Consider the following 16,582-nt stretch of genomic DNA (forward strand, 5'->3'; position numbering starts at 1 on the left):
AGAATGTGGGGGGGAAGTAGGGAAATGAAACTGGAATACATATCCAGTTGAAGAACTATATTGGAACAGGGTCAAATGGCATCTTTCTGTTGTATACTTTTAATAATGTGCTGTATACTTCAAAAGAACACAAAAGGATTAATTCACTTTAATCTTACTCTATTTACCCATCCAGTTTCATTATTTTTTCTGCAGAACAGCCAAATACCAGGGCACTGCCAGGAGGCAGATTTTTGCTGTGATGCAGTCCCATGGACATCACGATCAACAATTTGGCTTACTGGCAGATACCTGGCTGCCTGAAGCATTCAATACATGGGGTATAAAATTGAATATTCATCACCAGAGTAATGTTTGTGTGTTTTTTTTTAAAAACCTCATGGAAGCACAATACATGGCCAAACAAAAGTGAATTGTTTGATTATTCGGTTTAAAAAAGTGTTCCTATTACATGTTGATTGACTTAAAGTGCCCCAAAGTTTGGTGACCACAAATAAAATTTAAAGCATTTCTGTATACAGAATGGTATGAAATTCCATTTAAGAACATTACATAAGAAAAACACCCTTGGGGCAGTGAATATATCTACCTTCCTAAACTCTTGAGGGCAATTGTGCAAACCAATAGATTTGTAAGGATTAGAAATTATGTCCTTTCCATTTAGTTTCCCTTGGTTACCATAGCAGATTTCTCTATATTCTTCGATCTTTTCATTTATCTGCTTCAAGGAGAATATGCAGAAAGCCGATTTATCAGCAGAGGTTGTTTTCAGGTTATCTTTGTTAAACACGGCAAAGAGCACTTTATCCATTGAAGTTATAGTTCCATAGGCACCTGAATTGTTCATATGCTGGGCAAGTTTTTCTCCAGGATTAGTGATGTAAGCAGCCTGCACAAGATTATAATCACCACATCCCAGGACCATTTCAATATAGGAATAGTAAAAGATATCAGAAACACAAAGACGTGATATGTAGGTTTTAGGTTCCTGTTGTCCTCCATCTGTTCGAGAAAAAATGAAATAAACAAAGCCACCATCTTCAAATGAAAATTTAAAGTCATGTTGATACTGTGCAGAATCTGGTTTCACGGCTGAAGAATCGTGAACAAGCACAAAATATTGGTTCGGTTTTGTTTGAGAGAGTACTCTGGTGCTAATTATTGCATTTGCATAATTTTCAAAACTCTTTCCAACAAACATCACCCACACGGTTTGCCCAGTTGGGTCACTCGCAATAGTTATGAGACCCACATTCGATTTATTGCTTGCAACAAATGTAGCTTCGCCACCGTTCAAGTTTTCATATTTGACTTGACTGATGTTATTCAACTGCCGTAATGAGCAAATTCCTTTATATATACTTCCACATATTACAAGTCTATCCATGTTTTTGTCTATTAAAAGAAGTTTATTGTAATTTGGAGTTTGTACTGGATTGGAGCAGTCTGAATCTTTTATTGGTGGCCAACAATCTGCACCATCAAGTTTTGGACCAGTTTCTACTCTCACTTCCGGTTGGAGGCCTGATGTTAGTTGATAGAGGAAATTCACAGCCCCAACATACACTCGCCCGGTGCTGTTATCCATGGCCAAATGTAGCAGGCTTGTGGAGCTGGTAAATTCATCATATGCTTCAGTTCCAGGTTTAAAGCCTACATAAAAGACTGCAAATGCACAGAATATCCAAGTCCAAGGTGACATTTCCAAAACCAAACTGCAAAAAAAAGAGTATAAATACAAATTAATATACAACTATTTATTTGCAAATTAAGCAATACTTCTTATTGCACGTTTAGGTTCATTTCCATCTTAAATTGATTAAATGGTTGAATGTGTCTGATGACAGATCTTAAAATAGCAATCATGGCATGGCAAACATTTCATTTTAAGGTTGTATACAAAAAAAATCATGGAACCAGCAAATATCTCAGCTCTTGAAGTCTACTCATTTCCAAATAAAATCACCGTGAACTACTTACTCTAAATAATCCTTTCTCCCAAATGATTGTCAAGCAAACACTTACTTATTCGGACATTTCCACCATTCAACTCTTGACTTGCTGATCTCCAAAGAAATCTTCCATGGTTCCAGGACTCATTGTACCCCCATGATTTGATCATTTTAGTCTGCACCTTTTCCTATAAACTTCTGACTGCATTGCTGCTATTACCTCAGTTACATTTGCAAACAGATTTTTATACTTCTCATTTTTCAAACTGTAGCCTTGCTTGAGACTATTAAATCAATATCCTCCCATTCTGCATTGTCTAATCAAAATAATCTGCTTACATTTACATCAGCTATGTTTCTTAGTTCAATCTTCCCAATGTAATCACTAGTGGTCTATATAAGGTAAAGACAAGTTACTTCAATTTCAATCCTCATAACTTTGTAGTTAACTTTCACTAATCTCTTCCCATTTATATACCCTTACAATCTGTTTTACGTCCCTTACTGGTCTACTCTCATTCTCTTTTCTCTTTTTCTCTTTCCTGATTAGCTCCTTTGCTGAATTCCAAAATCCTCAGGCTTACTACTCTTTTTTGCCACGTTACAAGCCTCTTTCTCTGATCTAATATTACCTTCAGCTCCTCATTAGCCAAAGTTACACCACTTTTTCTGTGAGTTTTTGTGCCTTAAAGAAATGCATATTTGTTGCAAATTATTAATTCTTTAAATGCTAATCATTGCTTATCTGCTGTCAAATCTTTTAATAGCTTCCCAAACTACCTTAGCCAACTTGCCCCTCATACCTATGAAGTTTGTTTAGATATAAGACCCTAGTTTTGGAGTTAACTGAATTACTTTCAAACTCATTATTAAATTCTATCATGTTTTGGTCACTCTTCCTTAGATTCCTCTTTACTACAATGTTATTAATTAACCCTTTCTCATTGCCTAATACGAGATCCAAATTAACCTGTTCCCTAGCTGGTTCCTCAACATACTGATCTTGAAAACTACCTTGTATGCTTCTATGAACTTATCCTCTACACCATTACTGAAAATTACTGGTTAGTCCAAATGAAAATTAAAATCTCCCATGATCACTATTACCCTTGCTACATGCATTTTTAAATGTCTTGATTTATACTCTGCCATACACTACAAGTGTGTACAAGGTGGCCTATAAACAACTTCCACTCATGCTTTCTGCCACTTGCTGTTTCTTAGCTCCATCTAAATTGATTCTACTTCTTGATTTTTGAGCCAAGATCCTTTCTCACTACTGTCTCTATTCCATCCTTTATACTACCCTCCCCCTCTTCCATTTTGCCTATTTCTTCTAAAAGTTATGTATCCTGGAATATTTAGTTCCCAACCTTGCTCACTTTCCAATTATGTCTCCTAATAGCTATCAGACCAAACCTATTAATTTCTATCCATAATGCCATAAGTTAGATTCATTAAACATCATTGTTGAGATTCCTGTGCAAGAGAGGCATAGCTCCCAATTGTCCTGTTTTTATTGGGATGTCTAAAATATAAAAAAATACTGGTGGAATAAAACAGCAGCAATGCAGAAAACTCTCAATTGCCTAGTCCTGTGGAAAATCATACTGCTACTTTAACATTTTCAAAACACTGAGTCGACAAGTTTGGAGGAAGCACATGACATTGCATCAGTATGATCACAGGATCCACTTGATGTGTGAACAATGCCAAATGGAAGAGCGCAGACATTTCTAGGATCAGTATTCCTTCTTCCTCCATCATTTACTCCAATTTTATTTAATCCCTGGTCAACCACAAAAATTGTTTTTGTTTGATGCTCGATATATATAATTTGGCAGCAGTCCAGACAGGGTATAATAAAGAAAGGATGACATAACTCAGAGAACTACACTTAAAAAAAATTGAAAAGTTCAACAATTCTTAAATCTCACAATGCCAACTGCATGTAAATCTAACTTTCCTTTTTTACTGAGTAGTTCCCTTGGAAACCTCAAAGGGCCTACCGGCTATAAGTCGACACCAAGGCTAAAATGAGCAAAGTCAGGAATTTATGCTGAGCAAAATCATCATACAAAGACTTGACTATTCCAGTAGAGGTACATTTAAAAAAGAATACTAGATTTGAATCCCAATCTATAGCAGAAGAGTAGGCACTAAACAATCCAAGACAGAAAAAGAAAATACCTAGCCAAGGATGCTGCACACGCTTACTGATCTCTGAATCAAATTGTCTGCATGGATTCTTGTGTGAAGACTGGTTTGGACTTAGATGTGATGCGTGCCTTACCTCATGCTGATTAAAAGCCAATCTTAGCAACGCTCAGCTCTTTCATATGAAGAATGTTCACTTAGGCACATGTATCTTTACAAGGTTCACCTATTTCATGGGAGGTGGGATAAACAGGGATATTGGAAGGGAACTTGAAATCCAAAGGGGAAATCCTGTGCAACATGATTTCCATTAAAGTGGATGACATATGTGACAGGCCTTTCAAGCAACTGCCAGCACATTATTTTAATGAAGACAGTTCTACAAGAATATGTTTTTATACCACCCCCTTATCAGAGGATGAAGTGTTAAATGCTGAAAACAATTATAAATTTTCACATTTTAATCTGGTAGTTTTGTAATGAGGAGAAAGGATATAGTCCCCTTTTTTAAAAAATCTAACTACAAATTGCTTCATTGTTGAACTGCCTAAAACTTGTCCGACAAGCTCACTTTAAGTCAAATGTCAACTGTTTTTAATTTTATGCAGCTGTGATGGGGTTCAATACAGATGTTGGGTTTTGCTGATTGAGAACAAAAAGACCCAATGGTGATTTACCTTATCCCCTTCTTCCTTGTAAGGAACAATACTAGTGAGTGCTCTTGAAAATAAAAGCCGCAGAAAAGTGTACCATTTTATTCACAGAAGTATAAGAATGATATAGCACAAAAGGAGCCTGTTGTGTTTGTCCAGTTGGACCCACTCACCTGCTCTTTCCCAACAACCCCACAAATTTTTCCCCTTCAAGTATTTATCCAGTTCCCTTTGTAAAGTTATTGCTTAAAAGGTGTGAAACTTGTAAATGTTGATGTTCAGAGACAATTGGTTGGGTGTACTCGTACAAGTTAGCAAAGTTAGCATGCAGGTACAGCAAGCAGTGAGGAATGCAAATAGCACGTTGGCCTTTATTGCAAAGGGACTGGAACACAAGAATAAAGAAAGTCTTGCTACAATCGTACAGGGCTTTGGTGAGACCACACCTGGAATCCTGTGCGACCTGGAACCCTGTGTACAGTTTTGGTCTCCACATTTAAGGAAGGATATGCTTGTATTGGAGGCGGTACAGCAAAAGTTCACTAGGTTGGTCCCTGAAATGAGAGGGTTGCCCTATGATGATAGGCGGAATAACTTGGATCTTTATTTTCTGGAGTTTTGAAGAATAAAAGGTGATCTCATTGAAACATTCAAGATTATGACAGTGTTATAATCTCCATAAAAGATGATAATGCTTTATATGGAAAGTCAAACTTACAGTTATTAGCTAAAAGGATGACACATCAATATTTCACATCTTAAAAGAACTTTTACTGTGTCAAAGTCAAAACATTATTAAACTTAATTTCTTTTGATAGGCAATTTATACTTTAAACCACCGACAGAGTTTGTCACTTTCTACTTTTAGTGACAACTGAAAACCAATTTTGTTACATTACGCAATCTCTTAAGTAGACATCCAATCTCCTGGAACCAATCCAAAGGGTTTCGCAGCACCAAAGGGTTTATTTCTGTTCTTTGTCTTTCCCATTACTATCTTGTACCGTGAGAGTTTTTTCCAGGAAATTCTTCCTCTAGCTTCAGTTGGACAAACCCTCCAACCTTGTTTTAACTCCTCAAACTCTTATCTGCAAACTGAGGGTGGAATCATCCCAGGTTTGCACTAATTCACCTAGGCTCCTTTGACAGCACCTTCCAAAACCATGACCTCTACCACTTAGAAGGACAAGGGCAGCTGATAGATGGAAACACCACCACCTGGAAGTTCCCCTCCAAGTCATTCACCATCCTGACTTGGAAACATATTGCCGTTCCTTCACTGTCGCTGGGTCAAAATCCTGGAACTCCCTCCCCAACAGCACTGTGGGTGTGCCCACACCACATGAACTGCAGCAGTTCAAAGAGGCAGCTCACCACCACCTTCTCAAGGGCAATAAATGCTGGCCCAGCCAGTGAAGCCCACATTCCATGAATGAGTAAAACAAAAATAAGTGCGATAGCAGGCAGGAAAAAGGAAGTTTTACCCGTTGGACGCAATGGTGGCTTTTCACGCCATATCATCCCATTCCTGCCTCATTAATTACACAGCCACAGGAAACATGCCATCTTGCTGGTGGGCAGCCTCCGATTTGCCCACCACGCCACTATCTCACCACTTCCTCATACAGGACGCCATATTTAAACTGCAGCTGTGCGCACACTTCTCAATGCTAGCACCTCAGCAGGGCGCAAGTGAAGACATGGCCCCAAAAGCCAAGAAGAGTGCAGCCACCCCCCCCCCCACTGATTCAGTGATGATTCAGAAGAAGTCCTCAGGACACAGTGGAAACCCGCCACGATGTCCTCCACCCCCGCTCTGGCCGCAGAAGGCCCATCAGTCTCATCTCTCTGGCTTGAGAGGCGGTGGCAGAGGTGGTCAGTGCCAAAGCTGCACAAGAGGTGGGCCATCCAGTGCAGGAAACAGATGAATAATCTTATCTGTGCCGCCAGGGTAAGGCAACTATCTCATCACTCTGAATCTTCACACTCAAGGCCATCACACATTCTCTGGCATCTCATTGCCAGCTCAAGGGACATCACCACTCACTCTCTCACACAAACCTTCGCATCTCCATCTGGCCTCATTTCCTCTGGAGACTGCCTCCTCAGCCCTCACCATCTTGGGGCCACCTGCACAGACCAACATGTATCCCCTGGGATACCCCTCTTCCTCAGTATAGCCCTCACCCTGCAGCCTCTTCCCTTGCTCGAGGCCACTTCTCTTCCTTCCCCAAGCAAGCCCTAGCCCTCAAGCCATTGAAAAGTCACCCCCGCCTTACTGTTGGGTCTGGTAGGTACAGGCCTGCCCGTGAGCCCCCTGAAAAGTGGTAGTGCTGCCAGTGAAGGCTGGTGCTAATGACAGTGAATGCTGCCTGAAGAAAGGAAGGCAAACAAACCTCAGGTCTTGGGCAAAGTGCAGCTCACCAGGTGCACGTCACTTATGTACAGTTGTGAAACATGTCGGTGTGAGTGCCCGGATGACCGGGGTGGGTGGGGGGGTTGATTTCAGTGAGCAGGGCTTATACTGACATGCAGATGTATTAAAAATGAAGTTCCTGCTGTCTGGCAGTGGGAAAGGCAGCCCGCCATTGATGGGCAGAGCAGACAATCGCAAACTGGTCTCCCGATGGCGTGAAACCAATTTTTGGCCATCCCAACATGGTTTGCTACATCTGCCATGATGCCTGATGACAACAGGCATGGAAAATGCCGCCTCCAGTGCAAGCTCCCACCCGCATTGTGTGTGGTGAACAACAGAGTCAGCATTTTCTCTGCTTAAGGTGCAGGCCTGGCTAACAAATCTCTTTCTGTTCCCCTACTCCCAGTCAGCTGCAGATCACCCAAGACCAAACCGCAACAGCCTGTGTGTGATTTTTCCGGGTTTTCTGATGAAGCTGTAACCTACTCTCAAAACGCCTTCCACTATCCCTTTTTCCACAGCAACGGGAAACACTGACATTTCTATTTGGATACAAGACTAATCAGCTACCTCTGATTACAATGGTCTTTCATCTTAGAAACAAAGGGACAGGTTCCAGCACAACTGTTTACAATGTGACATTGATAATACCTTTCTGGATCTTAAGATCTTCTCATTGTGGGCTCAGAAACAGCTGTCATTGTCCTCGGGCATAAACATTCAGCACCTCCATCTCAATAAAATGATAAGTTCCCTTTATCTCTAACAATTAAACCCCAGGCTTGTCAGGCAGACTCCAGCGTAGGTCACATGACCTCTATCATTTAACCTGCATTTAAAGATACAGTCCCAAACTATGACACTCTTACAAACCAAGAGATATAGCCCTGAAACAATAATTCTGTAAACCTCACACTTGTAACAAAGGACCCTGACAGAGCAGATAACAAGGCACAGTTTCCCCTAGCTGGGGAATCTAGAACTGGGGTGGGTGGGAGAAACAGTTTCAGGATAAGGGGCCTGTCATTTGGACTGTAATGAGGAGAAATTACTTCACTCAAAAGGGTTATCAACATTTGGAATTTTTTTTACCTCAGAGGGTTGTGGATGCTCCATCGTTGAATATATTTAAGGCTGAGATAGACAGATTTTTGGTCTCTAAGGGAATCAAGAGGTATTATGGCACAATGGTAGCAGACCTATCTCTGGGCCAGAAGTCCCACTTCAGGACTTCATGGCCATGGAAAGTGCATTCATAAAGTTGCCAAGCAGGTTGATTGTCTGCCTGTAAATCCTTGCAATACACTGGATGGCAGGCAGGAAAAGCAGGAGAGTTTCCTGGTCAGCAATGCTGCAAAAGGCAATGGCAAACTACTGCAGCACTTTGCCAAACATAATCATGGACCAATCCAATGGAAGTCCATGATCGCCAACACCCTCCTAGGGCATGGTATTTGGAGGAGAAAGGGAATCAAGAGATATGAGGGGCTGGTGGGAAAATCAAGTTGAAGGCCCCCCCCCCCGCCAACCCACTTTTGGGCAGTGCATTCCAGATCATAACAATTTGCTGCAATAAAAAAATTCTCATGTTGCCTCTGGTTCTTTTGCCACTTAATTTGAATGTGTGTCCTCTGTGCCACGAGAAACAATTTTGCCTTATTTACTCTATCAATACCCTTCATGATTTTGAACAGTGCTATTAAATTTCCCATTAACCTTCCCTGCTCTAAGGAGAATAATCCCAGTTTTTCTAATTTCCCCCAACTGAAGTTCCTCGTCCCTGGTACCATTCTAGTAAATCCCTTTTGCACCTCTCGAAGGTCTTAACATACTTTTTATAGTGTGGGGCCCAGAAATGGACACAATACACCAGCTGAGATCTAACCAGTGATTAAGAAAGATTTAACACAACTTCATTGTTTTTATACATTATGCCTATTTATAAAGCCAAGGATCCCACACGTGCCACATTCAAAGACTTGTGTGTGCTCCCACAGGTGTCTCTGTACCTGCACCCTCCTTTAAGATTGTACCATTTAGTTTATATTGCCTCTTCTTCATTCTTCCTATCAAACATAGCAATTCACACTTACTGCGTTAAATTGCAATTTCATCAGTTTGTTTAAGTTTTCCCAACCTCCTCACGGTTGGCTACATTTGAGTTTCATGTCATCTGCAAACTTGGAAATTATGTTCTACATATCCAACTGTAGGTTATTATATATAAAAAAAGAGCAGTGATCTCAATACCAACCCTCAAGATACACAGCTGTATACTTCCCTCCAGCCTGAAAAAGCATTTACCACTACACTGTTTTCTGTTCCATAGTCAATTTTGTTGGAGCTGGTTAGCTCAGTTGGCTAGATGACTAGTCTGCGCTTCAGATCAATGCCAACAACACAGGGTTTGATCCCTGTTTGCACTGAGGTAGATTTGGGGCCTGCCTCCTCTCCCTGCCCGTGGTAAAAAATCATCACACTTTGCCCTGGTTTGGCAAATGATGACCAAGGACCTGCCTTTAGGCAGAGACCTCAAAAAAAGTCTTCAATTTTATATTCATGCTGGCCACCTTTCTTTTGGACCCCATGAACTTCAATTTGGTAAGTCAACATACCATACCACCTTCATTAACCCCCTTCCTCCCCATTATTTCAGAGAAATCAATCAAGTTGGTCAAACAGTATATGCTTTTTACAAATCTGTGCCAGTGTCATTTAATAACTAATTTTTCCAATTGACACTTAATTGAGTCTCAAATTATTGTTTCCAAATTCCTTCACTAAAGGTGTTAAGCAGACTGGTCTAATGTTGCCGTGTTTATCCCTCACCCTTTTTTGAACTTTTTAAAGCTTACTTTTCTATTCTCAAAAGTATTGGAATTACTGCCAGCTGGTAAACATTTCATTTCTGTACGGGTTTTGCAATTTGATTTCAACACTTTCCCTGATGAAATGTGACAATCAATAAACTGGTAATTATATTTTTCTGGCCACTTTGAGCTCGCTGTGTATAAAACTGAGTACAATCCAACACCAGGTACCATTACCGCACAAAGTAACAAAAGCTTTTAGGGAGTGGCTCACAATTGCTGACCTTATTTTGCTCACGTTTCTCAGTAAGGTGAAACACTACTTAATACAACTAACACAAGGCGAAGTGTAGTCGAACCTTTGAACTACAAATTTTTAGCAGTGTTAAAACTGTCAACTAAAAACTCTTTTGAGATAAATACCCCAACGAAGGTGATGGGGGAGGTGGTGGTGTAGTGGTAATGTCACTGGACTAGTAATCCAGAGGTCCAGGCTAAATTCTGGGGACATGGGTTCAAATCCCATCACAGCAGCTGGTGGATTTTTTTTAAAAAATCAATTAATAAATCTGGAATTCAAAAAGCTAGTCTCAGTTTCACAGTGACCTTTACTATCATCGATTGTTGTGAAAATCCATCTGATTTTTTAATGTCCCTTAGGAAAGGAAATCTGCTGCCCTTACCTGGAAAGTGGTGGTAAACTGATCGCTTTTATCCAGCACACAAAGTAGGTTGATACTTCTGCACAGGCTAATGTTAGTGGTGGGGATGTTACTGGAAACTGTTAGCAGGGACAAAATAAATTTTTCTTTGGAAAGGCATGGGTTAGTCAAGGAAAGCCAACATCAATTTATTAAAGTCAAATAGGGTCTGATTAACTTTGACTAAGAGATGGTTTGTTGCGATGTCAGTTTTGCGACTATTACTCTTAATCTAGACATGGGTGCAGGGAGCAGCAAGCAGCAATTTAGGGCAGAATTTTGCCCTTGTCGGGTGGGCGGGGGCCGACTGCCGCCCGTGATCAAGGCTAGAAGGCGATTTCACACTGGTGGGCCAATTAAGGCTCGCCCAGCGTGAAATGCGAGCAGCAGCGCTCAGCGCTGCCTGTGCACAGAGCTCCCTCAGAGAGGTGAAGAGTTCTTTTTTAAATAATGAAAAATGTTATAAAACATGTCCCCTCATGTTGAGCAGGGGCATGTTATTAATTAAATTATAAAAAATTTATTTGCTTTAGGAAACCTCATCCCGCCCATGGATGAGGCTTCCTAAAAAGTGCAAAGGCCACTTGGCCTTTTTGCCGGCCCGCCAACCACAAGGTTGGACGGGCAGCAAAAAATTTGTTTTAATTGCCTTGTTAATGGACTTAATAGGCCCTTTAAGTGTTGGTGGGCACGCTGCCAACTCTGGCGCGCACCTGCCAACTGAATTATCACGTGACTGCACATTGACGTTGGGACGCTCGCCTGACTTCAATGCATGTCAATTTACGCTCGAGCGGGTCAGGTGTGTGACCGCCCGCAGAGGTAAAATTTTGCCTTTAAAGTTTGCAGATGATACAAAACTTGGCAAAGCAAGAAATCATAATAGGGATAGGATTCAGGATGGTGAAAATGGGCCGAAGCATGTCAGATGGTATTCAATACAGAGGAGCGAGAAATTTTACAGTTTGGAATAGGAGAGTGTAGCATAAATGGCATGATTCTGAAAAATGTAGATGAGCAGAGAGATCTCAAGGACCGATCCAGAAAAATCCTTGGGCAAGTTGAGAAAATGGTTAAAGGGCAGATTGGCACTTGAGTTTGTAAATAGAGGAATGGAATATAAAAGCCAAGTGATTCTAAAATTTTACAATTAGGCCTCAGCTGCAGTAGTGCGGACAATTCTGGACACCAGGCTTTAGGAGAATTGAAATTGCATTAGAAAGGTGTATAATGTCACCAGTGATGAGGGACTTCAGCTATGAAGAGGGGTTAAAAAAATTTCTGTTCCTCCTTGGAACAGAGGAGGTAAGAGGTGCCTTCGAGGCTTTCATGATGAGAGGTTTGATAGTGTAAAGAGAGAAAAATTCTCTTTGGCAGCTTTAAGTCAGATTCAAATCCTTTGGCAAAAGCTCTAGAAGGATGAGGACATTTCTTTTCCTTTCAGTTTAAGGATCTGGAATGTTCCACCTTAAAAGATCGTGGAAGCCAATTTCAGAAATAATGTTAAAAGGGGAGTTGGACAGGTATTCGAGGATGAGGAATTTATCAGGTTACAGACAAAAAGTGGGGATCTGCGTCTAAGCAAAACTGACCTTTCAAAAAGCCAGCACAAACATGATGAGCTGATTAGCTCTGTGTTAGTTTTCATGGGCAGAATTTAACATTCCCCTGCCAGTGGATTTGCAGGTGTGGAGGGGGGCCATAAAATCCCTTGGATGGCCTTCCCACTGGCCTTCTGCCTGCACCATCACCGCAATTTTATGGTAAGTCGGGCAAGGCCTAGGCCAGCTTGCCTGCCATTACCCCACTGAAGCCCTTATGTGGTCAATTAATGACCACTTATGGACCATTTCCCATCCCACCTCAATTTTCAGACTCATGGGTGGAGTTCAGCAGCATGGTGGAGGCCCAGATAGTGCCCCTGCTCAGGCCTCAAGTGGGAAGTGGAGAGAGGCACTTCCATCAACATTTCAACATCAGGCACCACCACCATGGAGGGTCTGTCAAGTGCTCCCTCCCCACCACCCTCCAGCCTCTCCACCAACACCCGTCTACCCACATCCCCAGACCTCACCTCCCCACCCTTACCTGGTTCTGTCCACTGCAGCTCCCGACACTGCTGGAACAAGAGCTACCAGCCAATCAGATTGGCTGCCAGCTCTCTGAGGCAGGGCTTCCTCCCAAGTGAGGGCAGAAGTCCCATCGCCAGCCAATTAACACTCCTTGGAGCACAAAAAGGCTGGGGGGCAGACAGTTATTGGCAGGGATGCGTTCTCCACCAACTCTTCAGGTGGTGGGCTGGGGAACTTTGCCATTGGAAAAATCCTGCCCCATGATTCTATGACTACTGTGGGAAGTGCTGCATTGTTGGAGATGCCCTATTTCTGATAAGAACTGAGGATGGCACTGTCTTTCTGCTCAGATGGACTTTCTCTATTGGTATCCTTCTCAACATTCATCCCTCAAAATAGATAAAATGGTTAGCATTTCATTTGTTTTCTATTTTGGAGGCTCATTTCACCCAAATTGGCTACCACATCTGCCTACAGAAGAACAGTGATTACACAACAAATGTAATTCTTTGGAATGTGCTTTGGAATATCTGAGGGTGTGAATCAGTTCTAAATAAATGCAGGTTTTTCTGAAAGGAGAAGAAAAACTGACATTAAAGTGAAAGTAAAATAGCAAATAAAAGCAGTTCAAGTCATAGAAATATAGAACAAAAAAAAACACAAATGTCTTTTGAAAATTTGACAGTATTTATTGTATAGACTATTTTTACGGGCATGAAGCCAACCCAATATCTGATTGGCTTTTTGTGACAACAGCTGCAAGAAATCAAAAATATGCCTTGCGAGCAAGTTACTTCAAAATAAGTCATTCTCCTCTTGACTTAATTTAAAAAGGAAATGTTGCTGCTGGAAAATTATTGGCACAACATCCCAATTGTGTTTATAAATACACATTATAGATAGCATTCATCTCACAAACCAGCAGTCACATGACAAGAAAGCCAAGTCATTACAAAGCACAAATGACAGAATGATACCAGCTGCTCTCTCTCTCTCTCTTTCACACACACACACACACACACACACACACACACAATGGCATCCTCCATTTTAAGTTACTCTTAGTCTCCAAATCACATTGGTGTGACTCACATCACAGCTCTCTTTCCATGCTAAACAGTTGTGAATATTATCTGGCCCTACAGATTAACAACTCATGCTGTGGTGGTGCTTCTGAATGTGATGCATAAAAATAAAGGGCTGTAGTGATCATTACACTTTCAGATCTCGACTGAACAGAGGCCAACATTTTTCTTCCCCGCCCCCACCCATCCCCCCACCCCCACACCCCCTCCACCCCCACCCCCACCCACCCACCCCCCTTTCAATACCCCCACCCACCCCGCCCCCAACTCCACCCCCACGCCCCCCTCACCCTACTTTCCACTGTAAGTGTTGAGATGAGGATGCTTACAGGCATGAGGATGCTCACAGACAACGGGTTATCCTACAGCACCTCACAGAACTAGCCATAGTTCACGTGGGATGTTGAGCAAACAACATTTCTCAGGTTGAAGGGAACAACAGATTCAATTTATCATTTAGGAACAAAGCATTGGCATTAATTAATGTCCACAACAATCATTTGTCTGCATTGGTTATTTCCATGTTCATATTCAGATTTAACCCATTCAACTTTACTTGCAATAGTTTGGCACTCATTGTATATATGAGGTTATCAGGACTCCAATTCTACAGCGACCATCATTCTCATCATGAAGATTTCGTCTTAAGTCAAAATTGTTTCATATTAATTTAAATTGACGCAAAGTAAGGTAGATAAAAAGAATCTGACCTGTGTGTGAAAATGATTTTCACATGGAAGAGAACATAGATCAGACACTGAACCTACAGCTCCGACTCCCATCATTTATTATTCTAAATTTGTTAATGGGTTCTTTGTAATCCAAAAGGCTTAGAAAACATATACTAGCAGTTCACAGCCTCTGTTCATAGAACTTTATTTTTAGATGTCTGGCTGGAATAATCTGCCTCCAACTGTTTGTCAAATTGATACATCAACAGATAATGATTATCTCTAAATTACATACTAATGCTGATATGAAACATTCCGACAATATTCCTGCACACCCTCCAAACATCTTATCCTCATCTTCAATGGAGATGTCCTCTGACACATTTTGCCAATCGAAGTGGATGGATATCCCCAGAGAACAGCTCTATACTTCATGGTGCTTCCTGGCCTCACTGGGTACTTGGAGTAAAGAGTGCTGTGCAATGCAGTGGGCTTGAACTAGCACTTCAGCCACTTTACAAATGGACTGATTACTTCTTTGTATTTTAATTCTTTCAAAGGATGTGGGTGTCGCAGGCAAGGCCAGCATTTGTTGCCCATCTATAATTGTCCTTGAGAAGGCTATTCTGCCAGAGACTGCAGCCCATCTTTCATTAACTGAAGGGGTGGCTCCTCAACTTTTAGCTGCACTTCTTTCTCACACTCTTCCCTTTTATTCACCTGGAAGCAGGGTAAGGATATCAAAGGATTTTTCATGGGTTTGCCTTTGGGTATCTGCCATCTACAGGGGTAAGATGCAAGGATCACTGATAAGGATGTCAACTACTTGCCCACATTCCAATCTCTAGTACATATCCAAGCGACTAGGTACTAGTGCCATATGGTGTCCAAGAGTTTGCTTGATACCTCCAGGACCATTTTATTCTAGGCGCTTCTAACCAGCGAAGGCAAAGATGTAGATTAGCAGAAGCAGTGGCAGTCAGGAAACCCGGACAAATGGTTAATGTGGAGAATACCACCCCACCCCCTGCGCAATTTAATGGCGGGGGACATCATTTAATTTTTTTTGATCGAGAAGTTGGCTGGCAGCTGTGCAAGCAGGCCTGCAATTGCAGGTCACACTGGGAAGCAGAGATTTGACAGATTATGGGTGAGGAGAGATCAAGAAATGGCAAGTCTCCTTGAGGTTGACCTTCTGTACAGCAGGGCAGTGCTACTCTTTGCTGTCACCATGAGTACCTGGATTACACAATAACAAACCTTGGAGTCCAGCTCCTCCATCCTTCCAAAAGTGAAACAGCCTTGTTTTCTGGCAGTCCAAAAATATGATCTGGAATTGTCTAGTCACATCCTTTGCCATTACTGTTCATGACACAATCCAGCCAGTGATTTGTGCTCTCCAGGTACCAGTAGGAGATAATTCCCAAAGTTGTGTAACTGCAATCACCTGTAGAATAAAGTGATTGTAATCGGGGAGGGCAGGAATGGCAATAGCTGGGAGGGAAGCAGGTGGCCAGGGACAAGCACACTGTTCCTTCCAGCCCACAAGATGTGCTGGAACAAATTTCCCTGCTGGGTATGGCCTTTCTCTCCTCCTTCATCTGCCATATGTTTCCCGAGACGTGGGCCCACTGCAGTTAAATCAGAAAGTCAGTAAAAAAAAAAATCAGGACCCAACACCAATGCCTTGTTGGAACCAAAAGTGGGCAGGTTTGCAATTTTTGAGATTTTAAACCTGCCACTTGCTCCTTCCCATGCTTGCCGAGGGGCAGGGGTTGGGGGTTAAAATCCACCATGTTTTTGTTCTTTCAAACGTTAATCTGCACCAGGGGTGAGTTATTATTGTTACAAGTAAAATCCCCTCAAAACTACCATTAAGATGTACACTCCTTGGGGCTTGGACATATGGAAACTCTATAAAAGTGCTGAGGGATTTACCATAGACCTGTGGGAAGGAAAAATTCCACACATGAGCACCTTCAGTTATGCCATGGATAAGTGTGGGAAATCCTTTGTCACACGCCAACTCAAGTGAGTGATATATTTGTATTTGGAATGGCAT

At 41.7% G+C, this 16,582-nt stretch overlaps 1 protein-coding gene across 3 annotated transcripts in view; it reads right to left on the bottom strand.

Annotated features, from left to right (window-relative positions):
* The window catches only part of LOC121285613 (plexin-B2-like), a 249,354-nt gene that overhangs the window by 77,416 nt on the left and 155,356 nt on the right, over window positions 1-16,582 (bottom strand). For all 3 annotated transcript variants that reach the window (XM_041202227.1, XM_041202228.1, XM_041202229.1), the window contains exon 3: window positions 590-1,715. In XM_041202227.1, coding sequence (XP_041058161.1) covers window positions 590-1,702 — 1,113 coding nt within the window. In that variant the 5' untranslated portion in view covers window positions 1,703-1,715. The remainder of the gene's footprint in view (window positions 1-589; window positions 1,716-16,582) is intronic.

Source organism: Carcharodon carcharias, chromosome 13, assembly GCF_017639515.1.
Source record: "Carcharodon carcharias isolate sCarCar2 chromosome 13, sCarCar2.pri, whole genome shotgun sequence".
Lineage (NCBI taxonomy): Eukaryota > Metazoa > Chordata > Chondrichthyes > Lamniformes > Lamnidae > Carcharodon > Carcharodon carcharias.